The 27,055-nt window shown below is 43.7% G+C and overlaps 1 protein-coding gene and 1 pseudogene across 2 annotated transcripts; one reads left to right on the plus strand and one right to left on the minus strand.

Moving 5' to 3' along the window:
* Positions 1-12,561: 12,561 nt before the first annotated feature.
* On the plus strand, positions 12,562-20,238 carry LOC119299968 (dual specificity protein kinase shkD-like). Of its 2 annotated transcripts, none has more exons than XM_037577072.1 (14): positions 12,562-12,872; positions 13,006-13,693; positions 14,290-14,725; positions 14,865-15,468; positions 16,271-16,311; positions 16,404-16,472; positions 16,861-16,961; positions 17,773-17,851; positions 18,325-18,423; positions 18,500-18,568; positions 18,660-18,709; positions 18,803-18,884; positions 19,417-19,511; positions 19,651-20,238. In XM_037577072.1, exons 2-14 carry the CDS (start codon positions 13,290-13,292, stop codon positions 19,781-19,783), a joined length of 2,262 nt encoding a protein of 753 aa, XP_037432969.1. In that variant the 5' UTR covers positions 12,562-12,872; positions 13,006-13,289; the 3' UTR covers positions 19,784-20,238. The 2 variants fall into 2 exon arrangements, with proteins under 2 accessions (XP_037432969.1, XP_037432968.1); XM_037577071.1 differs by having other exon boundaries at positions 12,562-12,838.
* Positions 20,239-22,898: 2,660 nt separating this feature from the next.
* On the minus strand, positions 22,899-23,954 carry LOC119299261 (annotated as a pseudogene).
* Positions 23,955-27,055: the final 3,101 nt, after the last annotated feature.

A 27,055-nucleotide genomic window follows, 5' to 3' on the forward strand; every position in this document is an offset into this window, starting at 1 on the left:
ACGACACCCCGACCCCCCGACCCCGAAACAGCACCCCGACCCCGACACGGCACCCCGACACCGACAGGACACCCCGACCACCGACACCTCCCGAAAAGGTGTTCTTTGGCCTTCCAGAGGCCGACGGGGTCATATATTTGTGAATTATTAGTTAGGTCATATATTTTCGATTTTGTTATGAAAAACATCATATATAATTGTGTTGATCGTATAGTTTTAAATGTGCAGTTGTTTCATCGTTGCGAGGTTTGGTGTTCGAGACCTCGCCGTGCGTTTGACGAGCTCTGCCCCTTCGTTTGTGGGTGAGCACAAATGACAAGTCCTCCTCCCCCATTAATTATTTGATCTATTCCGATGAAACTTGATAGCTAGCTATATATGTGTCTTGAATCATCAGTATGCGTAACCAATATGTGTCTCCCGTTCGAAAGCGTCATAGTTATAAATATGCATGCATTTGCATATTTATAACCTTGATTCTTTCGAATTGTCCAACGCTATCCATGGACAGCCCGAGTATGTGTAGATTGGGTTCGTTTTCCCATATGCTTTGCTCCGGATCCGACGCATATATTTCGTCAGTGCCTCCCCTGTTGTTCTCCGGGTACACATCCTCTCTGTTTATTGCAGAGACGTGTATCAGGAGAACAGCGGGGAGGTGCTGCCGAAATTTTGCTTCGGATCCGGAGCATAGCATGGGAAAATGAACCCAATCTACACATACACGGGTGGGATTAGGACCTATCATTACCTATTAGAGTGTAGGTTGCATGGACGTAATAAAATTGACAAAGTAGATCAACTGATGAATATATACATGGTGAATTACATATATAATTGTTGTCTGTCCAGTAGCTCTGAAAGTCAAGATGAGTGACCGTGCTTGGATGTATACCGGTCACACTGGTCAGAACAAATGGAGCGCTGAATGGTTCACAAAAACTAAGGGGTTTGTGCAAGCCGCATTTGCAAATGGCCAAAAGAAAACCTGGTGCCCCTGTTTCTGGTGCGGCAATTGGGAAAAGAAGACAGAGGCTGAAATGGCCAAACACCTGCAGAAGAGTGGTTTTACGCCCGATTATACGGTGTGGACATTTCATGGTGAGTCTGCCCAACGTGACCGAGCTGAGGTGGATCGTCGTCGCACCGACGAGCATGGTACCGGGATGGAAAACATGGTGCAAGGCTATGATGATGCTCGAGATTCGGACGAGGAGATGGAGGAATCTGCAAAGGCCTTCAATGAAATGTTGGAGTCTTCGAAACGTCCGCTCCACGAGCACACTGAGCTTTGTCAGTTGGATGCCATCTCACAAGTAATGGCTCTGAAGGCTCAGTTCAACTTGGGCAGAGAATGCTATGACGCAATTATGACAGTATTTGGACGCTTTCTACCCAAAGGCCATGTAATGCCTGCAAACCTGTACCAGTCGGACAAAATCCTCCGTGCACTGAAGATGCCCTATGAGAAGATACATGCCTGTGAGAAAGGACGTGCCTTATTTAGGCTTGACTATGCGGACTTGAACTATTGTCCCATTTGCAAGTCTTCCAGGTATATTGTGGTAGACAACGGTATGGGTGAGAAGACACAGACCAAAATCCCCGTTAGTGTTCTTCGGTATATGCCAATCGTACCAAGACTTCAACGTATTTTCATGGTCGAAGAGACGGCCAGATAGATGACATGGCACAAAACAGGCAAAAGAACCGAACTATATGCAGATGGGAATCTGATGATGGTACACACATCGGATGGTGTTGCGTGGAAAAACTTTGATGAATTACATGCTGACAAAGCGGCAGATCCGAGGCATCCTCGAGTCGGCATCAGCACGGATGGGTTCAGTGTGTTTGGTATGACGGCAGCCTAATACAGTTGTTTGCCCGTATTTGTATTTCCACTCAATCTCCCCCCGGACAGATTATGCAAAGAAAGAACATTTTCCTGACGTTGATAATTCCAGGACCCAACTATCCGGGCAAAAATATGAATGTGTACATGCAGCCGCTTAAGGACGAATTGCAAGAAGCCTGGGATAATGGGTTCAAGACATACGACGCCTTTAGCAAACGGAACTTCATAATGCGTGTCTGGTACATGTACTCGACGCATGACTTGCCGGCGTATGCGCTATTCGTTGGCTGGTGTGTGCATGGAAGGTTCCCGTGCCCCACATGCAAGGGAGCTCTTGAGTTTCGTTGGCTTCAGGCCGGTCGCAAGTTTTCTTGCTTCGACATGCATAGACAGTTCCTGGATCCTCGCCATAAGTTCAGGAAAGACAAGAAGAACTTCATCAGGGGTAGAGTTGTCAAAAACTCTGCACCACCTGCATTGACAGGCCAACAGACCCTGGATCAGTTAAACACTCTCGAGCCAGATCCACAACGTCCAGGGTACTTCAAGGGGTATAATACTAAGCACGCGTGGACTCACAAAACATGCTTATGGGATCTGCCTTACTTCAAAGACCTCCTTTGCCCACACAACATCGACGTGATGCACACTGAGAAGAATACGCCGAGGCACTTTTTGGTACATTGTTCGGCATAGATGGGAAGTCAAAGGATAATACTAAGGCTAGAGTCGATCTGGAGGCGCTATGTGATAGGCTGTTACAAAACATGAAAGAACCGAAAGGAAAGCAGAACTGGACGAAGCCAAAGGCATGGTTCAATCTTGGAAGGCCAGCTATGAGGGAAATTCTCTTGTGGGTGCAACAGCAGTTGATGTTCCCCGATGGGTATGCAGCGAATCTAAAGAGGGGAGCGAATCTTGATAAACTGAAGATATTTGGTCTCAAGAGTCATGATTGGCACATATGGATTGAGCGGGTAATGCCGGTGATGTTGCGTGGCTTCATCCCTGAGGATTAATGGCTAGTACTGGCAGAACTCGGCTATTTCTTCCGTGTTCTTTGTGCGAAAGAACTATCGCCTGGCGTGCTAGAAGAAATGGAAGAGTTGGTGCCGGAGTTGATCTGCAAGTTAGAGAAGATCTTTCCACCGGGCTTCTTTAATCCAATGCAGCATTTGATTTTGCATCTCCCGACCGAGGCAAGATTGGGGGGGCCCGTGCAAAATCATTGGTGCTACCCAACTGAGAGGATGCAGAAGACGCTTCGAGAAAAATGTAAAAATAAACGTAGAATTGAAGCATCGATGGCTGAGGCATTCATCACAGAGGAGGCGGCAAACTTTGTAACAGCGCACTATGAAGCCAAAAATTGTCATTTGCATAATCCGAAGCCTCGGTACAATGCTGACGAGCCTAAAAAGGGTGGATCCAACCTCAGCCTATTCAAAGGGAATCTCGCACCAGCTAGTGTTTCACATCCAGTATCTTTGGATAACGAAGAATGGCGGACCATTTCGTTGTATATCTTCAACAACCTGATACAAGTGCGGCCGTACATCGAGTAAGTTCTCGGTACATTGTTTTGCAACTTCTATTTCCTTTGAACTACTCTTATTCCTGGATATGTCATACAGTCGATACGTCACCATATTCTCGTATGGAGCGGAGATCCAAAAGGATTCCGTCGAAGAGTATGAGCTTCTCGCAAAGCAAGGAGGTGGCTATCCCGGTTTCATCTCTTGGTTCAAACAAACGGTAATTTCTATTAGACAATTTCATATCATTCGCTAATTTGTGCATAATGCAACAATCCTTTCATATTAAACTTGTAGGCTAATTCAGAGTCTATGAACGCCGAATTGAGACAAGTCGCTAATGGTTTTGACTATAAGGTCCGTTCATTTGACAAGTACGACATCAACGGGTATCGCTTTCGTACCTATGGCAAAGAGCTATCTATGGCCGACCGAAAGTCAACAAATTGTTGTGTATCTGCTATCGGCGAAGGAGGTTCCGAGTATTATGGGAGAGTTGAAGCAATTTATGAACTTCTGTTCTATGGTGAAAATCCACCGAATGTCGTAGTCTTCAAATGTTATTGGTTTCAGCCGAAGGAGACTAGAAGGACTCATGAACATGTAGGGCTAGTTGAAATCAACCAAAGCACTCATTTAGATGTTCCTGATGTCTATATTATGGCTCAACAGGCGACCCAAGTATTCTATCTACCGTGGGCCTGCCAAACTAATCCAAAACTGAAAGGTTGGGATGTCGTTTATGAAGTGCCGCCACGTGCTAGACTTTCTCCCCCAAAGGAAGAGGATTATGAACCTCACATTAACCCAGACACATATGAAGGAGAATTCTTCCAAGAGACACGTCTTTCCAAAAAGCATTTCAAGAACCGCTATACTTCACCCCTAAACATTGAAGTAGACAGCGACAATGAATCCGACATCACCCCAGAGGAGGAACAAGAAGAGCCGAAACAAGAAGAGGTTACTGCTGCGGATGACCTGTCAATGCTTGACCGATTACGTCAAGGTGGCCTTGCACATGTTGATGCCAATGAACCCTATGAGTCCGTCATTGATTATAGTGATGATGATGATTATGCATTTATTGATGATACTGATCGAGATTATTAGTAGTGTCAGGTATTACATTTTTTTATGTTGTACTTGATGATGATACACTTAAGTGATACACATATTATTATTCATGTTGGTCTTTTTTTTATGTTGTACTAATTTCATTTACTGTTTGTCATGGCAGGTGTTGAAAGATGGTGGGCACTGGTCGGGAGCGTGGTCTGAGGTCTTCCATTCCAGACGCACCTCTCCGCCGAGCGTTGCTGGACAGTATGGCCACACCGCCGGGCCCTTCTTCGTCGACCGCGGTGCCCAGCAGGGGACGAGGTAGGAAGAGAGGAGGTGGGGCACGTGGTCGTGGGAGAGGAGGTAGGGTGACTGCTACGGTGCCTTCCTCGCCGCCACCCCCAGCCGTTTCACCCGAGCACGTGACTGCTAGGGTGGACTCGTCCGAGGAGGAGGCTACACGGACTCCGGTCCACGAGCCTCTGGTCCACGGGTCTTGGGCCCACGAGCCTCGGGTCGACTGGCCTTCGGCCCACGAGAGTTCGGCCCACGTGACCCCGGAGGAGCACACGTCCGGATGGGGTACCTGGCCGGATCAGCCCGAGGAGCCGAGTGGCCATGCTGATGATGGCGGGGAGCCGACTGATCTTGAGGAGGAGGGGGCACCGTCTACCAGCGTGGTGCTACACGGCTCCCGTCCGTGCCGGTGACCCGCGAGCAGAGGTGGTTGATTTTCCCTGATGGGGAGAGGTACGTAAGTGCATTTAATATTTTTGTACCTTGTGCATTCACGTTTTTTCAAATAACTAATGAGTTGGCCTTGTCATGCTGCAGGGGTTGGGACCACCATCATAGTGTCCGCCGGCCCAACTCCGTCCTTGGAGTTCTTTGCCGGCAAAACTTCCCGGGGTTTGTCATGTTGCCTGGTGAGGGTCGGCTTCCAGAGCTTGGATTGAGCTGGGAGCACTACGTGGCTGCCCCGGCCCCGCCGGATGAGATTATCGATGGTGTCGTCTGCAACACGAGGGCAGACATGGTGATCAGAAAGTTCTGGGTAATTTCTCCTTTACACATTTAAAAATCTTCAACTAGCTAGTTATTAATTGTACTAATCAATATTGTCTCATTTGATTGCAGACATTCTACAGGTGTGAGGAGGGATACGAGGAGGACGCGGCACATGTTATCGAGAACGTCTGCAAGCGCCTACTCCAGAACTTACGGCACGAGGCTCGGGTGCAGGCTGTTCAAGACTACTACGCCTTGCGTGGTATCAAGAAGACCAAGCCGGCGTGCCGCGATAAGTTCCTGAGTAAGGAGCAGTACATGAAGGTAATTCTTAAGGCCTTCTCTACTTAAGTTCCTTCATTTAGTAATTCTTAGCCGTAGCGCTCAAGTTTCTATTTGCTAACTTAGGCGCCTCCGAGATGGTGTGCGGATCGGATGGATTGTTGGGAGGTGTTGGTCGATGAGTGGTGCTCACAACGATGGCTAGCCCTCCACAACGAGGCCAAGGACAAACGTGCCCAAATGGAAGGTGTGCCACACCATCAAGGCAGCTCCAACTTATATCAGTTCGGGCGCAACTGGGTATGTGGTTTGCTTCATGATTCATGCAATTCATTCATCATGCTAGCTTGAGCCCTTTAATTACTAATTTTCATTGTTTCTCTCTTTCAAGCACGCTACAATAAGGCGGATAAGGTGCCAGAGGTGTACGACCTGTATGCCATGGCCCACACTGCCTCTTTCAAGAAAGTCAAGGCTTTCTCTCAGTCTGACCTCGATGATGCAAACAACTTCACCAACATCTCCTCCCACAACAAGCTCGTGAGATATAGAGATGAGGGGAAGGCGAGGAAAGGGGAGGACTTTAACCCGAGCTAGGGTCCCATTGATCCAGAGCTGTTGATGATATCTGGTGGCGGGAGGTCCCATGGCTCCATAGCCATTAGAGATGGATTTATCCGTTGTCCTAGCACTCTCCCGGAGATCAAGGCGCGCCAGTCGAGCTCCGCTCCTGAGATAAGGCCTCGTGAACGGCCAGTGCAACTCGCCATCAAGGTTAGTGATACGTACTCAGTTATCTTTCTCCATTACATTGTGTGCGCTTCCATCAATGATTACAAATGGTCATGTGAGTGGTGTTGCAGGCTGCTATACAGAGTGAGAGAGATAGAACGGAGAAACTTCTGGCGGAGGCGGCGGAGAGGCAGCGGGAGTTGGAGGAGAGGACGACAAAGATGATGGAGGAGGAGAGGGCACGGAATGACATGCAGGCAAGGGCCATGTATGAGCTCCTTGTGGTAAGTTTCTTCTGCAGATTAGCCAAAACATTCATGTAGTGTTTGTCTCATTACTAACTAGTATGACCGAGTCGTCAAAACCAAATGTGCAGTCTGTGTGCGAGAAGACAGGTCAGACCGCTCCGCTGATGCCAGTGATTGCTCCTGGGACCACGGTGAGTTTTATTTGAATGGACATTACTTGCTAGTCTTAACATTTGAGTGTCATCATGATAACAAGACATTGGAAATGATCTTTGGTGCAGCGTAACTCCAGACAAGCATCGCACGATCCTTCTCCAGCTACCGACACGAGCCACCCCGCTCCTACACCTCCTACATCTTGGTAAGTTTATCTAGTGTTTTGCTTAACACATGCATAAAGACCTAGACTTAGCTTTATTTCCTCCAATGCTTACCATAATGACCTAGACTTAGCTTCTTCACCTCCAAAATGACTTAATAAGCTTACTGACCTCCAAAACCATCCATTTTACCTAAGTTAGCTCTAAAACGATCTGTACTTAGCTTACTTATGTCAAAAATTGCATAATTAGCTTAGTTAGCTTATAGACGATCCATTTTACCTAAGTTAGCTCTAAAATGACCCATTTTACTTAGGTTAGCTTATAAATGATCCAGTTCATCCAAGTTAGCTCAAAAATGATCCATTTTACCTAGATTAGGTCCTAAATGATCCATTTTACCTACGTTAGCTTTAAAATGACCCATTTCACCTAGGTTAACTCCAAAATGACCAATCTTACCTAGGTTATCTCATAAACGATCCATTTCAACTAATTTAGCTCATAAACGATCCATTTCACCTAGGTTACCTAAAAAACGATCCATTTCACCTAAATTAGCTCTTAAATGATCCATTTCACCTAAGTTAGCTCAAAAAGATCCATTTCAACTAAATTAGCTCATAAATGATCCATTTCACCTAAGTTAGCTCAAAAACGATCCATTTCAACTAAGTTAGCTCATAAATGATCCATTTCATCTAAGTAGCTAAAAAAGATCCATTTCACCTTAGTTACATGAAAAATGATCCATTTGACCTTAGTTAGCTCATAAATGACCCATTTCAACTAAGTTAGCTCATAAATGATCCATTTCACCTTAGCTAGCTCATAAACGACCCATTTCAACTTAGTTAGCTCATATATGATCCATTTCACGTAAGTTAGCTCATAAATGACATACTCTTCTTGTTCTAGTCTTCTTCTTGTTCTACTCTTCTTGTTCTAGTCTTCTTCTTGTTCTACTCTTCTTCTTGTTCTACTCTTCTTGTTCTAGTCTTCTTCTTGTTCTACTCTTCTTGTTCTAGTCTTCTTCTTGTTCTACTCTTCTTCTTGTTCTACTCTTCTTGTTCTAACTTTCTTATTTTTCATTTTGCAGTTCATTCACTTGACGAAAGCTTGCATAGATGGAGTGCTCCTTATCCCTTTCTCTGTTTCTTTTGTATCGTTGAACTATGCATGTATCGTTGGACGAAACTATTGTAATATATGGTTGGATGCCTCTATGTTGAACTTGTTATGTATGATGGAACTATGCATGTAATATATATGGTTGGATGATGAAGTTATGTGTTGGATATCTTATATGTTTGCTCTGTAGTGGCCTTTTGAAATATATCTATATATGTCATCTATATTTGTGATGAAAATTGTTGGATTTAATAAAAAACAGATAAAAGAGCCAATATGCAGGCTCTTTGCCGTCTGCCACCGACGGCAACGGGCTCTTTGCCGTCTGCCGCGGACGGCAAAGAAGGCACGTGGCATCCGGCTGTGCTTCCTGGGAGCTGACCCGTTTGGTCAGTTTGCCTACAGTGGCAGACGGCAAAGACTTTGCCATCAGTGGCAGACGGCAAAGAACCTGCCATGTAGTGACGTGTAGATGACATCATACGGCGGACGGCAAAGACACTAGAAAGTTTGCCGTTAGCGGCGGACGACAAAGGCCTGCCGTTAGCCACTTAACGGACTGACAGCGCAATTATTGTCGTCCGCCTTCTTTGCCGTTTGCCGCGCTCTCTTTGCCGTCTGCGGCGGACGGCAAAGAATTTGCCATCAGTAGCAGACGGCAAAGTAGCTGTTTACCGAAGCCTACTTTGCCGGAGCCTTTTGCCGTCCGCGGCTGACGGCAAAGGCCTTTGCCGTCCGCCGTTCATGCCTTTGCCGTCCGCCGTGGCAGACGGCAAAGTAGCTGATTCCTGTAGTGAGCCTGTATTTACAAGAAAGTGAGTGGGAGGACTACAACATTTCTGATAAGTATATGTGAATGACATATTGTTGATTGGAGATAATGTAGAATTATTTTGCAAAGCATAAAGGAATGTTTGAAAGGAGTTTTTCAAAGAAAGACCTCGGTGAAACTGCTTACATATTAAGCATCAAGATCTATAGAGATAGATCAAGACGCTTGATAAGTTTTTCAATGAGTACATACCTTGACAAGATTTTGAAGTAGTTCAAAATGGAACAGTCAAAGAAAGAGTTCTTGCCTGTGTTACAAGGTGTGAAACTGAGTAAGACTCAAAGCCCGACCACGGCAGAAGATAGAAAGAGAATGAAAGTCATTCCCTATGCGTTGGCCATAGGTTCTATAAAATATGCTATGCTATGTACCAGATCTATTGTATACCCTACACTGTTTTTGGCAAGGGAGTACAATAGTGATCTAGGAGTAGATCACTAGACATTGGTCAAAATTATCCTTAGTGGAATAAGGATATGTTTCTCGATTATGGAGGTGACAAAAGGTTCGTCGTAAAGGGTTACGTCGATGCAAGTTTTTACACTGATCCAGATGACTCAAAATCTCAATCTGGATACATATTGAAAGTGGGAGCAATTAGCTAGAGTAGCTCCGTGCAGAGCATTGTTGACATAGAAATTTGCAAAATACTTACGGATCTGAATGTGGCAGACCCATTGACTAAACTTCTCTCACAAGCAAAAAATGATCACGCCTTAGTACTCTTTGGGTGTTAATCACATAGCGATGTGAACTAGATTATTGACTCTAGTAAACCCTTTGGGTGTTGGTCACATGTCAATGTGAACTATGGGTGTTAATCACATGGTGATGTGAGCTATTGATATTAAATCACATGGCGATGTGAACTAGATTATTGACTCTAGTGCAAGTGGGAGACTGAAGGAAATATGCCCTAGAGGCAACAATAAAGTTATTATTTATTTCCTTATATCATGATAAATGTTTATTATTCATGCTAGAATTGTATTAACCGGAGACATAATACATGTGTGAATACATAGACAAACAGAGTGTCACTAGTATGCCTCTACTTGACTAGCTCATTGATCAAAGATGGTTAAGTTTCCTAACCATAGACATGAGTTGTCATTTGATTAACGGGATCACATCATTAGGAGAATGATGTGATTGACTTGACCCATTCCGTTATCTTAGCACTTGATCGTTTAGTTTGTTGCTATTGCTTTCTTCATGACTTATACATGCTCCTATGACTATGAGATTATGCAACTCTTGTTTACCGGAGGAACACTTTGTGTGCCACCAAACGTCACAACGTAACTGGGTGATTATAAAGGTGCTCTACAGGTGTCTCCGAAGGTAATTGTTGGGTTGGCGTATTTCGAGATTACGATTTGTCACTCCAATTGTCGGAGAGGTATCTCTAGGCCCACTCGGTAATGCACATCACTATAAGCCTTGCAAGCATTGCAACTAATGAGTTAGTTGCGGGATGATGTATTACAGAACAAGTAAAGAGACTTGCCGGTAACGAGATTAAACTAGGTATTAAGATACCGACGATCGAATCTCGGGCAAGTAACATACCGATGACAAAGGGAACAACGTATGTTGTTATGCGGTCTGTCCAATAAAGATCTTCGTAGAATATGTAGGAGCCAACATGGGCATCCAGGTCCCGCTATTGGTTATTGACCAGAGAGGTGTCTCGGTCATGTCTACATAGTTCTCGAACCCGTAGGGTCCGCACGCTTAAACGTTCGTTGACGATATAGTTTTATATGAGTTATGTATGTTGGTGACCGAATGTTGTTAGGAGTCCCGGATAAGATCACGGACATGACGAGGAGCTCCGGAATGGTCCGGAGGTAAAGATTCATATATTGGATGATATGGTTTGGCCAAGGGGTCAGGCCCACGGGGCTATAAGTCGGTGCAAAAGGAGTTTTGCGGAGGCCAGGGGGCCAAACGCCGGAGACCCTAGCGCCGAGGCCCATGGCGTCTGGGTCAGATGCCAAGGATTGTGGCGTTTGGTCCTGGAGTCCGAGTGGGACTCTTGCCTTTTGGGCAAAACCGACTTTGAGGAGGCTTTTGCTCCAAGTTTCGACCCCAGGGCTCAACATATAAATAGAGGGGCATGGTTAGCTCCAAAGAGACATCAAGAAACACCAAGCCGTGTGCCGGCAACCCCGTCCCCTCTAGTTTATCCTCCGTCATAGTTTTCGTAGTGCTTAGGCAAAGCCCTGCGGAGATTGTTCTTCACCAACACCGTCACCACGCCGTCGTGCTGCCGGAACTCATCTACTACTTCGCCCCTCTTGCTGGATCGAGAAGGCGAGGACATCACCGAGCTGAACGTGTGCAGAACTCGGAGGTGCCGTGCTTTTGGTACTTGGATCGGTCGGATCGTGAAGACGTACGACTACATCAACCGCGTTGATATAACGCTTCCGCGAACGGTCTACGAGGGTACGTAGACAACACTCTCCCCTCTCGTTGCTATGCATCACCATGATTCTGCGTGTGCGTAGGATTTTTTTTGAAATTACTACGTTTCCCAACATTCACCCCCCTCAAAGAGTGCTTCCACATGTGGAACAATCCAACGTCACATCATTACGATGGGAATCACCGCCATCGAGCGGAACAACTTTGAACATTGATGGTTTCTTTAGTGAAGGAGAGAACGAGGCAGATGCATGGATGATCTTGCGTGACGAATCTGGGGCGCCCACATTCTCATCCTGCCAAGAGATGCGGTAGTGTTCATCGCCTTCAGATCAAAGCTTGCTGCATGCATGGAGGGCTTAGCTCCAGCTATCCAGTGGACATCGACGTGTGTTGACTGTTGTGGTGTAGTCCGACCACCTTTAGTTGACACACATGATACAAGTTTGTAATCAAGCACGTTAGAAGAGAGCAGAACTCTATGAGTCATTATTTAGCAAATTCCAGTAGAAAGGAGAAGCACACTGATGTGTGACTTCAATTAGGGCCTGGTGAGGCACCTGAATTATGTAATGTAGACATGTTTGATGCTCATCTATAAACTCTTTCTCTCCCTGCCAAAAGAAGAAAATAAATATTACAAAATATATGATTAGAAGAGAAAAATTCTGATTTAAGACAAACCGCAAGTTAATCAACTTATTTTGTTTCCAACTTTTTAAAATATACAAATGGTTGACATTCAATATTGTATGGCTCTTGCGCATCCAATAACAACACACTTATTTGTCATATCTTGCCGTGTTTTCTCAACCGAATTGCTCGGCAGAAAATAGAAAGAATAAAATTCTTACGGGTCAAAGAAGAAGAGAAACTTGTATAGCAACAATGTAGTTGATCAACATGAAAGATATCCACATGCACCCACAAACATGTACTAGCACAAAAAAGGGGAGAGCACACCAGAGTAGAAACACGCAGCACAAAACACCAAAGAGGCAGTTAGAAGCCAAACCCTAACCCAATTGTGGCAACGCCAGTGGGAAAGGCCACTGATAAAATGGACCAACCAATTCGCCCATTTCTCCCTGCTCTCTCCCTCTCTCTCTCGTCAGATGACGCCACAGGTTGGCATTGGCAGCAAGGTAGATGGATAGGGACAAGGACAGCCAGCCCCCCCTCCCCTCTCCTCTCCCCTCCTACTGTGTGGATCAAACGATATAGATAAATAAAACAAAGCAGATTGACAAGTAAATGAATTTCTGAGGAAAATTCCAAAGCCCAAATAAAAACCAAGACCGGAGCTTTCCATCATCACCTCGCGCAAGGCCAGCGAGCAGCCGCCGTGTTTTTTATTGCCCGGCTGACCAATCGCCGGAGGAGGAACTCACCACCAGGTCACCTATATCATTTCCGCCCTCCCTCCCCCTTGTACGCTTGCTTCTTTTTTATCTTGATTATTTAATTGTTTAGTTGTTCGCCCATTTGGGTGTGTGTGATGGATGGATAGATAGATTCCAAGTTTCCAACCCCAGCTAAGCTGCTACTTGTTTGCTCCGAGCAGAAGCCAAGAACAGCTCCCTCCCAAGGAAGGATCTTTTTCTTTTCCTGGATTTGGTCCGTTCCTGTCCGGGAAATCTCGGGTTGGCGGCGGCTGGATCTCCTGGAGGAGGATTTGATGCCGGTTCTTGCTCCATTTTGAGCCCGAATCATCCTGCCTCGGGACCGGCGACAGGCGAGCGGCCTTTCGAGCTCCCGGGAGCCGCGGAGGGTGAGCGAGGCGGCCTCGGAGCGCTCGGGAGGGCGGCGATGCCGCTGGTTTGATTCTGGTTCACGCTGCTGCCGGGGATGGAATCCAGCGGGGAGGAGCTCCTGAAGAAGATCCGGCAGCTGGAGGTGGGCCAGGCGCAGCTCAAGCAGGAGATGTCCAAGTTCGCGCTGCCGCCGACCGGCGGCGGAGGGGAGCGCCGGCGCTCGCAGTCCGTCTCCCCCAGCCGCGGTGCGCCGCCTCATCCTGCGCCGGCGCCGGCGCCCTCGAGGCGGCTCTCCGGGGGGCTTGATGCAGGCCCGCGGGCGTGGGGCCGTGGCTCCGCGTCCTTCTCGCACTCGTCGCCGCTGCAGCGGGAAGGCCGTGCCGCGGCGGAGGGCGGCGCCACGGGCGCTGGGCTGGCGGAGCGGCAGTACCGCAGGGTGCTCCAGTCGCTGGGGCAGTCCGTCCACATTCTTGACCTCGATGGAAGGATCATATACTGGTGAGCTTTCTACTTCTTGAATGTTTGTTGACCTGTTTTGTGCGAGCTTGTAAATGCTCGAGGAGCTGCTGCGGTGATAGTGATGGCATCGGTTCAACTGTTCTTGTTATACTGCAATGAAGTGACCATGCATCCAATGGGAGTTGTGCTTTTAGTGGCATTTTAACCATTTATGCATGAGATGGTGGAACTTACTACTTGGTGAAATCTGGTATTTTGTACTACAAGTTACGTCCATGCTATGTCACAGTTTATATTGATTTGAAGTGAAGCTTTCTGCCTGGTTGAACAAATTGGTAACAGTAAAACAACACAATAAGGTTTCATGGCACTTCTGCCATTGTTGTTCCAAGTTGCCCAAGAGCCAAGAGTTGAGTGATGCACATGGGTCAAAGTTTTGGGTCTTCATTTTTGTGCGAGTCGCATTGCTTATCGATTCAGCAACACAGTTTGATAGTCGTGTACCTACTTCCCACCTGTGCTAAACAAACATCACATATTTTTTTTTAGTCTGCAGTTCTGCATGGATTTTCGCTTCTCTTTTGTTCTTGTTAATGCTTTCTTATCACCAAAGCCTTTCATTTGCCATGATGTAGGAATCGGTCTGCAGAGAATCTCTATGGTTATCCTGCATCAGAAGTACTTGGTCAGGATGCACTCATGCTGCTGGTTGATTCCCGTGACCTCAGTGTGGTAAATGATATGTTTCGACGTATTTCTTTGGGTGAGAGTTGGACTGGGAAGTTTCCAGTTAAGAACAAGGCAGGGGATAGGTTTTTAGCTGTTGGCACCAACACTCCATTTTATGATGAGGATGGCAGTTTGGTGGGCATTATTTGTGTTTCAAGTGATTCACGCGCATTGGAGGAGATACTCAGTGGACCTTCAACCTCTGCAAGGTCCCATTCAGAATCATCTAGCCCCTCCTGTTGTGATGGCAGTTGCAGCAACAGTAATCGAAAAGCCAGTTTGTTGAACAGAAATCCGTTTGATCCCCAGCAGTCTACTATAGCCTCCAAGATAACAAATTTGGTGAGTTCTGTTACTACTTTATTATTGTAAAAAGTAGAAATATGCATGCCATTGAATAGCAATGAAACATTGTTTCTCTATAGCATGTTTTCTTAATTATTTGCTACCGTATTCCTTTCTGATATTTAGAATAACACAGGCTAACAAGGTCACAAATAAAGTTCGTTCGAGGGTCAAGATGGATGAGAATGGCATGGTACGGGAAGGTGGCAGTGGTGAGAGTCAGTGTTCTGATCGTGATAACAAGGAAGGTCCATCTAGTGGACCAAGTACACCAAGAGGAGATGCACCACATGGTGCCTTCGGCACGGAAGAGAATTCCCCTGGGAAATCAACCAAAACAAACGGTGATGAATCAGAAGCGAAAATAGGTCTCCACAAGATCTTGAGTTCAAAAGCAGAGGCATTGTTGAACAAGAAAGGGATAACATGGCCTTGGAAAGGGCGGGAGAATGATGTGCCTGACTACAGAAATCAGGTGACCTGGCCATCGTTGCATAGTGAGCAAGAGAATGGCCAGAATCATCCGAAAGTCTCTGACACTCAATTGGCTGAATACAACCAACCTAACAAAAACGAGGCATCAGGTTCCTGGTCTTCTTTCAACAATAACAGCTCAAGTAGTGCAAGCAGCACTGGAAGTACCAATAGTAGTGCTCTATACAAAATCGACCATGAAGCAGACTGTCTGGATTATGAAATCCTGTGGGAAGATCTTGTAATTGGAGAACAAGTAGGCCAAGGTAGTTGCTTCTCCTTTTGTGAATTCTTATGTGTATATATATTTTATCACATTGAAGTTTCTATGTTGTTTCATAGTTTCTACCAGCGGCTTTAGAATTGACTATTTGGTTATTGTAACTGGCTTTGTCTGCATGACATTACTTTAGAATAGCTCCTTTCCTGTCCTATTTGTTTTATAAAATCTATGCTTGTTGCATAATCTCCATTGTCAAATCAGCTAGATAATATTACAACTAGATATGTACTCCCTCCGTTCCGATTTACTCGTCGTGGTTTTAGTTCAAATTTGAACTAAAACCACGACGAGTAAATCGGAACGGAGGGAGTAGTTGGAATAAATAATAATCCATTTTGCCCCCAGTTTGGCCAAGTTTTGGTTCTAATTTTATTACAAGTGGGGCCAGTTAGCTCACTAGCTCTAACTCCTAATGAGACATAGAACCTCTGGGCTTTCACATGGGTAGCTTAAGTCTGCTTTCAAATCTGTGATTAAAATTTCTACTTTCAACTTCTTAATATGCTATTTTGGTTTGATATGAATTTGCGCTACTGAAAGTGTGTGCTTATCCCTAGGACCTGAACATTTAGAGAGCTTAGACCATCAAGAACTTTCCTGGCATTTATGCTCAAACACTTCTCCGGATCCAAATACTCTTGTGTGAATTTAGTTGCTATATTGGGTTTGTTATTTTTTAGAGGAGTACAAGCATGCCAAAAATGTTGAACGGACAACGGAGTATACTGCTTTCTACTATATCGAGTGTTTTCTAATTGTGTCCCTTTCAATTTTGATCTGCACAGGCTCCTGTGGGACAGTATACCATGCTTTGTGGTATGGCTCGGTATGTTCAGTTGTTTCTTTGTTGCACGAGTGACTTGTCTCTGTTCACTTTTGGTTGTTAGTTTCATCTTTTTGTTTGGCATTTTGCTGCAGGATGTGGGTGTGAAAGTTTTCTCCAGGCAGGAATATTCGGAGGAAGTAATACAGGCCTTTCGACAAGAGGTAATTTTCCATTTTTAGCACAACTTCTGTTAGTTGATTCATGAATGAAATATACAAGAGAAGACAATGTCTCTCTAATCAGCAGGGTGGCTTTCAGTATTTTCTTAGCCGATTAGCTAGCATCAAACCTGTGATGTTCTATTGATACTTTGGGCCTGTCAAAATAATGAAAATTTGTGTTCTCAGGATGCCCATAAAAACCTATCATTGCCATGGTTGCCAAACATTTTGGTGTGAACAAATATGAAAATAACATGGCCACAGATCATCACTTTTTTTAAAGGTTAAATCTGGAATATAGAAATAAAGTATTCACTGACTTCAGGTCTCGTGATATCATTTTAAACTTAGTTCTTCTATAATAAATTGTCATCATTCGTATGTGAAGGTATCCCTTATGAAGAAATTACGCCATCCTAATATACTGCTCTTCATGGGTGCGGTTACATCTCCACACCGCCTTTGTATTGTTACCGAGTTCCTCCCACGGTATGTTCCCTACTTTGTACTTGCGTTCTACTACCCTATATTTTTGAAAGTATCTATTCTCTGGCTGTTGCTCTCTTCTTCAAATGTATAAGACAATGACCGGAGCTACTTGTACAAAACCTGCCATGGCTTAATTTTTACAAAAACATTTTCATGAAGGCATGGTAAATCTCATCTCTATCAAAATTAAGTACAGAAGATGGCACAAGCAAGTGCCATGTCACTCCATTTTCTTTCTACTATTTGATTCAAATCTTATGAACAAAATTGAAAAGAATACCTAAGGAAACACTCAGTATTTATAAAATATAGTTCATACTATACACTTAGTAAATACTTAAGAGCACACCTCCTTTCTCTAGATTTCTCTTACATGCATATAAAGACCCAACATGTTCCATATTTTATAGGACCATTAATAATCAATTTTAATTCTAATAAAAAAGAAAGTTGAATGTCTGCAACTGTGCAACAATGTGTGGATTTGATCCTAGCTAACAGAAGTTATTTGCTGGTTTTAACTAGATTAGACATGTCTCCTTTTCTCTTATGGTGTATCCATACTTGTTGATAGAGGTGGACAAAAATTTATGGGGCCATACCGTTTATTAGGCTGTTTAGTTGTATATTTTTATCCTGTTAGCACATCAAGATAATTTTTGATTTTATGCTTCAATACTCACTGGCACGTCAAGATTGGTTTTGTTCAATTTTTATAACAGAATATGACTACTACCCTGACTTCATATTTTTACCTACAGAAAAAATAGGTTGGGTCTCATTTTCATCGTTCATTATTTCTCAAATGCAGTGGAAGTTTATTTCGCTTACTTCAAAGAAGCACTACCAAGTTGGATTGGAGACGACGTGTTCACATGGCTTTAGATGTTGTAAGTGCATTTCTTTCTAATGGCCGAATGTGGATTTTACCACAGATCACATATTACTTTTTAGTCCAAAAGGAAATGCAGTTAATGACAGGAAAAACAGAGAATTATTCTTGGATTGTGGTATGCAGAGACATTGATTGCATACAAAACGTAAAATTTGAGACACCTGATTTTGTATTTGTTGCAAATGGGCACGTGTAGAAGTTGAATTCCAGATAAAAAGGCCACATCGGGTAGTTCCAGTGCAAGAAATAAATATATTTGAAAAGTGAGGTATCGTATGTTCATATATTCATTTATTTCCCCCCCTGGGTGGCTGGATTCTACCTGAAGTTTCGAATTATTGTGATGCTAATACGCACATAGCTATTCTGTGAATAGTTTTGGTTAGTTTGCGTTTCATTTCAAGCAAGGAACTTCCGAATCTCCTGGATGATAAGATTCTTAACGTCTTCTTATTAACATTTCTACAGGCAAGGGGCATGAATTATCTTCATCACTATAGCCCACCTATCATTCATCGAGATTTAAAGTCGTCAAATCTGCTGGTTGATAAGAACTGGACTGTTAAGGTAACATTACAATCATTTGCTCTTCAAACTTTTTAATATGTTCCTACTTGCATCTCATTTCATCTCGCTCAATCAGGTTGCAGATTTTGGTCTTTCACGTCTCAAGCGTGAAACTTATCTCACAACAAAAACAGGAAAAGGAACGGTAAGTACAAGCAAAATTCATTTGATTGATTGACATACACAGCATGGATCTTTTGTTTTCCTAACTTTTTTGATGCCGCTTTCTTGTGTAGCCACAATGGATGGCTCCAGAGGTATTGCGCAATGAACCTTCAGATGAGAAGTAAGTACATGACAGTTGTAATCAACAGAAGTTCCTGTGGTCACATCTGCAAAAGTATATAATTGCTAATGACTTGAGTGACTACATATATAGGTCTGATGTGTATAGCTATGGGGTGATCCTATGGGAACTTGTCACTCAGAAGATACCGTGGGAAAATCTCAATTCAATGCAGGTATATTGCTTCTATGTAGTTTTATCTGTCATTAAATCATCTGGTTCTGGCCATACATTTGGTTCAGATTGTGATGATTTGGACTTCAAGTAATATTTGTCTCAGCAGCTCCTCAAAAAGTTAAATTCCAAGAGTAATATATTCCTTTTGGATTGGTTACAGCGCTTCCTAGAATTTGGCACAACAACATGAGCTGGTTGACATATGAATATTCAGTTGATGGGCTTCTAAATTTGTCCGATTAATTGCGATCGCTAGTATTATTGGTCACCTAGGAATGTAACTACTGAGTTACGAGAAGCAGCATATTCTACTGGTTTTCATATTCTGGAGAAGTCCCATGAATAGTGTGAAATTTTCTTATGGTAGCAGCATCTGTGCTCAGTATTGCAGATTAAAACTGTATTGCATTAAAAGAAAATCTAGATCACTTGCAGTTTTCTCAGAATTTGACAAGTTTTGTAGAATGTACATTAATTGTTGAAACTCTTGCCTATTTGTACATTAATTGTTGAAACTCTTTCCTATGTAGGTCATTGGTGCAGTAGGTTTCATGAACCAAAGGTTGGAGATTCCCAGTGAAACAGATCCTTACTGGACATCACTTATACTGAGTTGCTGGGAAACGTATGTACTATCTCTGCCATCCCCCTTTTTTTTCTCACTCTTCTTAAAGACTTGCCTTTTCAGACTTCATAAATTTTGAACCGTGCTGGTTTTTGTACATGTCGTGTGTTCTTACTACCATTGTCCTTGGTGCAAGCAGCGACCCACAAAGCCGTCCGTCGTTCCAAGAACTTCTGGAGAAGCTCAGGGAACTGCAAAGGAAGTATGCTGTCCAGAATCAGGCGCAGCGAAATGCATCTGCCGCTGCGAAGAACAGCATCATCGAGGAATGAAGATTCCAACAACCTGCCAAGGCGGTGAGTGTGCGAGTGAGGAGGGAACATCGTCGGTGATGGAGTGGCGTTTTAACCCAAGAAAAGATTCGTGCCTCCCGTGTGATTGTTTCACGGAAAAGCCGATGCTGAAGATTGTGCAGATGGGGTATCCTCCGACCGCAACTTCTGGCAGCAAAGATTAGAGTAGTGAGTGAGCCGAGGCTGGCGCTTTTGGGGTTCTACATTCCGTGGCGATGCATGACTAACACGTGATCGGATTGATCGGGCTTGCATTTGTAACACGGAGAGGACGGTGTTGCTGTGTAGATTGTTCTGATGACAAATTGTACACGAGTCGCCAATCATCAAGAACCTTGTAAGATTCATACTTGTGTTTTTTTTTTGCTCCCTTGCCTTCTTCTGCTTTTCAATTTCCTTTTGGCGGGAATTCTGAATCCCAGCACAAATCAACCGAAGCTGGTACTGTGCTTCTTCTACTTTTATTTCTTTTATTAGTATAAGGAAAAACATAACTTGGCTATTTTGTCTGCTCTACAATTTATTTGAGCAGTGCCTCTGCTCTTCCAATTTAGTACTCACTCCGTCCCATAATATAAGATCGTTTCCAAGCTAAAACACAGAGGGAATATTTGGGTAGCATGAATCCCAGCAGTAGTATGGGCCAACTTCCCTCGAGCTCTCTGTTTCTCCAGCTGCTGCGCGTCATTCCCTCAGCTTGCCCTTTTCATCTTTCGCCACCGCCGGTCTGCAACGTTGGAGCTGTCAAGTAGAGCTTGGTGCGGGCAAGGCGGTCATCGTGCGGTTGCCCTGTCTTCGTTCTAGGGTCGATAAATTCGACGGTGCGATGTCCTTCGAGCCAAAATGAAAGGGTAGGGTCCCTCTTCGGCGAGGAATAGGTGTGTGTGCGTTGTACTTGGTCCCCATAACCCCATTGCAGGCGATGGCGAGATCGTTTTCAAAGGCAGCTGATGTTTCCCTGCTGCTGCTCATGTCTCCGCGGTGTTCGAGCAAGCAAGCCGTCTTTCTTCGACAAGCCGAGCTTCTCTGTTTTCTTTCAGCTTGTGTGCTGGGCACCCTTGTATCTTTTAGCCGTTGGCTTTTCTTTCTGTTTTTGCAAGGTGTTGGTGTTGACTGTAATCCTGGTCAGTTGATGACTTAGCCATTGTCTCAAGCCTTATTGTCTACAAAAAGTTCCATTTTTATTTTTTATTTTTGCGAATAGTCTACAGAAGAGTAATTGACAAAAAACTACCATATTTCACGTATCCGTCTTACAGAACTATCACATTTTGAAAACTGACCAAAAACTCCAGTTTAACGCTAATTTCGTGACAAAAAACTACCAGATCGACTTGATGACCAATTGAAGCATTTTAAACGCATTTCTGACAGACCTGGCCCACCGGTCAAGACGGCGGCCGCGCTAACGGCTAACGGCGCTCGCCTGAGCCCGTTAGCCGCGCGGGTCGGTCGGGCCCGGTCGGACCAGGACTAACCTGGCCGACCGGCTAGCTCGTCGTCCTCCCCACCCCACTCTCCCCTGAGCTCGCTGTCCTAGCCCTAGCCGTCTTCGTTCATGGCGGCGGCGGATCCAAACTCTGGTGCCGAATCGCTTGGAGGAGCGCCCCCCGACGTGCTGGGCGGCGGGGATGCCGTCTTTGTTGAGGTTGATAAATGGCTAGGCAGCAATAGCTTTGCGGTCGAAAACCAATCCCAGCCTCAATCTCAGCCGTCCCAGACGATTGTGAGTCGGCGTGTAGCAGCAGCGTCGAAGAGAAGACGCGCAACTCAAGGCCGGCGCAAGCTTCCTTGTCTTGTTGGCCGCGCGAGGTATGGCAACAAATCTGTAATTCTTTTTATGAAATGGTTTGTTTTGTTAGGAATCACGATCTATAGGCTAGTTGCATAGTTAGATTTACATTAGAACCATGTTTGAGCACAACGGGAATTGAAATCTGTTGGGAACATTAACAATTTGTTTTGCTGTGACTGAATTAAAAATGTCAGAAAATAGAAAATTTAAACTGTCAGACACTAAATATTGTGCAGACCATTTAATTATAAATTTTCCAATTTGTGGTGCAGTATTGATGACCCAAAGTAGGAAATTTGGTTCCATTTCTTAGCCAGAGAATCTGTGGTTAGAGGAATTTACCAGTCGAGCTAGCCGGTCGGCCAGGTTAGTCCTGGTCCGATCGGGCCCGACCGACCCGTGCGGCTAAGGGGCGTCAGGCGAGCGCCGTTAGCCGTTAGCGCGGCCGCCGTCCTGACCGGTGAGCCGGGTTTGTCAGAAATGCGTTTAAAATGCTTCAGTCGGTCATCAAGTCGATCTGATAGTTTTTTTCATGAAATTAGCGTTAAACTGGAGTTTTTGATCAGTTTTCAAAATTTGATAGTTCTATAGGACAGATATGTGAAATGTGGTAGTTTTTTTGTCAATTACTCTCCACAGAAAGTTCTTGTTGAAGAACATTCACTCAACAGAAGAGATGGTTCCGTTGTTGTTGTTGTCGTCGTCTACTTGGTATATATGATGAATGACAACTTTTTTGTTTTGTTTTTGTGGTTTCTTCCCATCCTGGCCTTATTGCTCTCGGCATAGTCCATTGCAAAATGAACGTGCAGTGACTCTTCATTCCGGATGATCTTATAATATACTTCTTTCGTTTCTAAATATAAGCCCTTTTTTAAAGATTTCAATATGAACCATATACGAAGCGAAATGGGTGAATCTCACTCTAATATCCATGTATATATATATATATATATATATATCCATATTTAATCCATATTAAAGACTTTCATTTAGAAACGGAGGGAGTATATATCCCTGATAGCGATGTGTCCGTCACGTTTACAAGAGGCGTGAGTAGGGGATGCGCCGGTTAGCAATACGTACTTATATGCTACTCCCTCCGTTCCAAATTACTCGTCGTTGAACTAAAACCACGACGAGTAATTTAGAACGGAGGGAGTAAGTTGCTAGCCTTCCCTTAGTTACAAAGAGGGGATGACAGGATTACTTAGACTTAATTAATTAATTCATAACAGAATCCATACGCCATGCAGTAGCGTGTGATGCCATCAACGGTGCAACCTGAGGACGCAATGCTCACTGGAGGAGACGGCTGCAGAGGTGCGACACATCGGACGGTTGGATGGGATTGAGCAGGAAATCCTCGGCTCCTTCCTCCAGGCACCTGACGGAGTAGAAACGTACGTTGTACTTTCTATGATGACTCAACCTTATACTAACTTTGTATTAAAGTTAGTACAAAGTTGACTCATCTATTTTAAAACATAGGGAGTACGTGTCAACGATAAGAACATGAACTTGATGCATGCTAGAGCTATCAGTCTGTCACCACTGATGAATAAGGGCCAAGGTACTAACCTGTTGATCCTTGTAGGCACGTTCACCGAGGACATGATCACCATGGGGATCTCCCTCAGCCTGGATGACCCCTGCATGCATCCATCCATCACATTTTCTCTATTTTCATCCCAAAGCTATGCAAGAACTACTTTAATAAAGATTTTTCGTACATACATGACTTACTATGAAACTTGACAAGGGAAAAAAATTCTGTATTACCTTGACCTTCTTGAGGACCTCTTAGCCGGTCATCTCCAGCATTGAGTAGTCAGTGAATATCATGCTCACATTGGCCTCCTGCGTCACGAGAACACGCATGCCATTTGGTATAACACATGCGAAGCACAAAAACATCCGAAATAAAGAAGGACAGATCAAAAGTTGAGCAAGATCTTTTCACAAAAAAAAGGTTGAGTAAGATCACATGCATACGGAGGCAAGAAGCTCCAGCGCCCTCTTCCCGCTGTCCATGGCGGTCACTGCACGCATGCACGGACACCACTCGTCACAAAACCATGTACAACAAAAACAACAACAAGAGATTGAAACATGATGTGATCTTGTGGATTGATTATGGACGCACGTACCGCGGAAGTTGAAGCTCCGGAGGATGCCGGAGATGACGACGCGGTCCATCGAGCTGTCGCCTACAACGAGAAGGTGCGGCGGCGCTCCCCTCGTTTTTGTAATATAAGTCAAACGAAGACGCAAAAATACAGGTCTAAGCATTTCAACAAAGCCCTCAAATTCTTCATTATCTTTATTCTTTGAAGCTTTAGGAGTAAAAGACATGGGTTTCTGAACCCATGGTTCTCTTTCTTTATCATGTTTCGTGTCAATGAAATATCTCTTATTATATTTTTTACTCTTAGGTTGTGGGTTATCAAGATCAACATCAAATTCTTTTTCCACCTCATTATCATTATTAGGTTGAGCATGTACATGAACATCATCATTATCATTGTTGCTAGGTTCATGTTCATCACCGCATTGTGTTTCAGCATCAGAAATAGAAGTATCATTTAGATTCTCAGGTGTGTCTACAGTAGGTTCACTAGAAGCATGCAAAGTCCTATTATCTTTTGTTTTTTTAGAAGGACTAGGTGCATAAGTATTAATTCTTTGACAGTCTTGTTCAATTCTCTTAGGGTGACCTTCAGGATACAATGGTTCCTGGATCATTTTACCACCTCTAGTCATAACTCTAACAGCATGATCATTCATCTCATTAAGCAAATCTTTTTGTGTTTTGAGGACTTCTTCTAAGTTTTTATCATGGAAGCATGTTTGCTCACACCCTTGACATCATTAACAGTTCTAAACATATAGTCACTCAAGCGTTCAATCATATAAGCATTTCGTTTCAATTGTCTACTAACATATGCATTGAAGTTTTCTTGTTTAATAATAAAGTTATCAAATTCATCCAAGCATTGACTAGCAGATTTAGTATAAGGAATATCACCTTCATCAAACATATAGAGAGAATTTACCTCCACTACCTGTGTCAGAGTATTAAGATCATGTATTTCTTCAATCGGTGTTAAATTCTTAACATCTTCAGCGTTAATACCTTTTTTTCTCATAGATTTCTTTGCCTCTTGCATATCTTCAGGACTGAGAAATAGAATACCCCTCTTCTTCGGAGTTGGCTTGTGTGGTGGTTCAGGAAGAGTCCAATCATTATCATTACCCGATATATTATTCAGTAATTCTTTAGCTTGTTCAACAGTTTGTTCTCTGAAAACACAACCAGCACAACTATCTAGGTGGCCCCTAAAAGTATTGGTTAATCCATTATAAAATATATCAACTGTTTCATTTTTCTTGAGAGGATGATTAGGCAAAGCATTAAGTAGTTGGAGAAGCCTCCCCCAGGCTTGTGAGAGACTCTCTTCAATTTACACAAAGTTAAATATTTTCTTAAAACAGCTTGTTTCTTATGAGCAGGAAAATATTTTTCAGAGAAGTAATAAATCATATCCCATGGACTATGCACACAACCAGGAGCAAGAGAATTAAACCATATCTTAGCATCACCCTTTAATGAGAAATGGAACAACTTAAGAATATAGTAGTAGCGAATTTTTTCCTCATGAGCAAATAAGGTGGCTATATCATTCAGTTTAGTAAGATGTGCCACAACAGTTTCAGATTCATAACCATGGAAAGGATCAGATTCAACCAAAGTAATTAACTCATGATTGACAGAGAATTCATAATCCTTATGAGTAACAAAGATAGGCGAAGTAGCAAACTTAGGATCACATTTCATTTTAGCATTCAAAGATTTTTCTTTCAACTTGACAAGTAATTTCTTAAGATCTTCTCTATCTTTACAAGCAAGAAAGTCCCCTAGCTACCTATCCATCCATAACATATCCCTTAGGTATATCAGGCAATTCATATCTAGGAGAGCTAGATCTAATAGGTGTTTCATAACTTACAGTTTCGAAGGCTTTATCAGTTTCAAATTTCATCGGCCATAGCATTCTCAATATATTTAGCTCTTGCAAATTATTCATCAGGAAATTCACCTAGTGGCACATCATCATGCAAAGTACTAGCGTCATCTACTACTTGCGACATGTCAGAATTAATAGCAGGTGGTGGTGTGGCAAGCTTACTCAAAACAGAAGGTGAATCAAGTGCAGAGTGTGATGGCAGTTCCTTACCTCCCCTCGTCTTAGAGGAAACAATCTTGGTTCTGGTATCTTTCAGATTCTTCATGGTGATCAACAAATATGAATCCCAACTGACTCAGCAAATAGAGCTATGCTCCCCAGCAACGGTGCCAGAAAAAGGTCTTGATAACCCACAATTATAGGGGATCACAACAATTTTTGAGGGTAAAATATTCAACCCAAATTTACTGATTCGATACAAGGGAGCCAAAGAACATTCACAAGTATTAGCTGTTGAGTTGTCAATTCAACCACACCTGAAAGACTTAATATTTGCAGCAAGGTGATCATTAGCAAAGTAGTATGATAGTAACGGTAATAGTGACAATACTAAAAGTAGCAGTTTTGTAGTAATTGTAACAACATCTGAAAGTGCTAGTTATCGACTAGAGGGGGGAGGGTGAATAGGCGATTTTTATGAAAGCCTTCAAAGCACGTGGCTTTGAAGCCAAACAGTAGAAATGAACCTATTGATATGCAGCGGAAGGTAGACTACACTAGACAAGCCATAGTCAAGTAAGCAATGAAGTGAAATCATGAAGACTATCAAGAGCTAGGTAGAATGGATCAGGATGGAAGATAGTATGAAGCCAAACAACAACAGTCTTCACACAGTGAAGTCAATCAGATCACGCAAGCAGGCAATGACTTCATGAAGACAAACAGTAAGTAAAGAGAGGTATAGGATAGAACCAGTTGCTTGGTGAGGACAAGGATTTGTTGGACCAGTTCCAGTTGCTGTGAATACTGTACGTGTGGTTAGGGAGGCTGAGATTCAACTCAGAAGACCACGTATTCACCTTATTCACCTTGAGCTAAGGACACACAGTCCTCTCCCAATCACTCTGGTAAGTCTTCAAGGGAGACTTCCAAACCTTCACAGACTTTGTTCACCGACAATCCACAATGACTCTTGGATGCTCAGAACGCGACACCTAACCGACTGGAGGACTCACAGTCCTCAAGTGTAACAAGTGTTCAGATCACGCAGACAGAAAGACTTCAGTGATGCCTAACACTCTTTGGCTCTGGGTGTTTAGGGCTTTGTCCTCGCAAGGATTTCTCTCTCAAAAGCTTCGGAGGTGGGTTGCTCTCAAACGACAAAAGCCGTGCACTAACTCTGAGCAGCCACCAATTTATGGTGTAGGGGGTGGGCTATTTATAGCCAGGAGGCAACCCGACCTGATTTGTCCGAAATGACCCTGGGTC

The sequence above is a fragment of the Triticum dicoccoides genome, chromosome 5A (genome assembly GCF_002162155.2).
Source record: "Triticum dicoccoides isolate Atlit2015 ecotype Zavitan chromosome 5A, WEW_v2.0, whole genome shotgun sequence".
NCBI lineage: Eukaryota > Viridiplantae > Streptophyta > Magnoliopsida > Poales > Poaceae > Triticum > Triticum dicoccoides.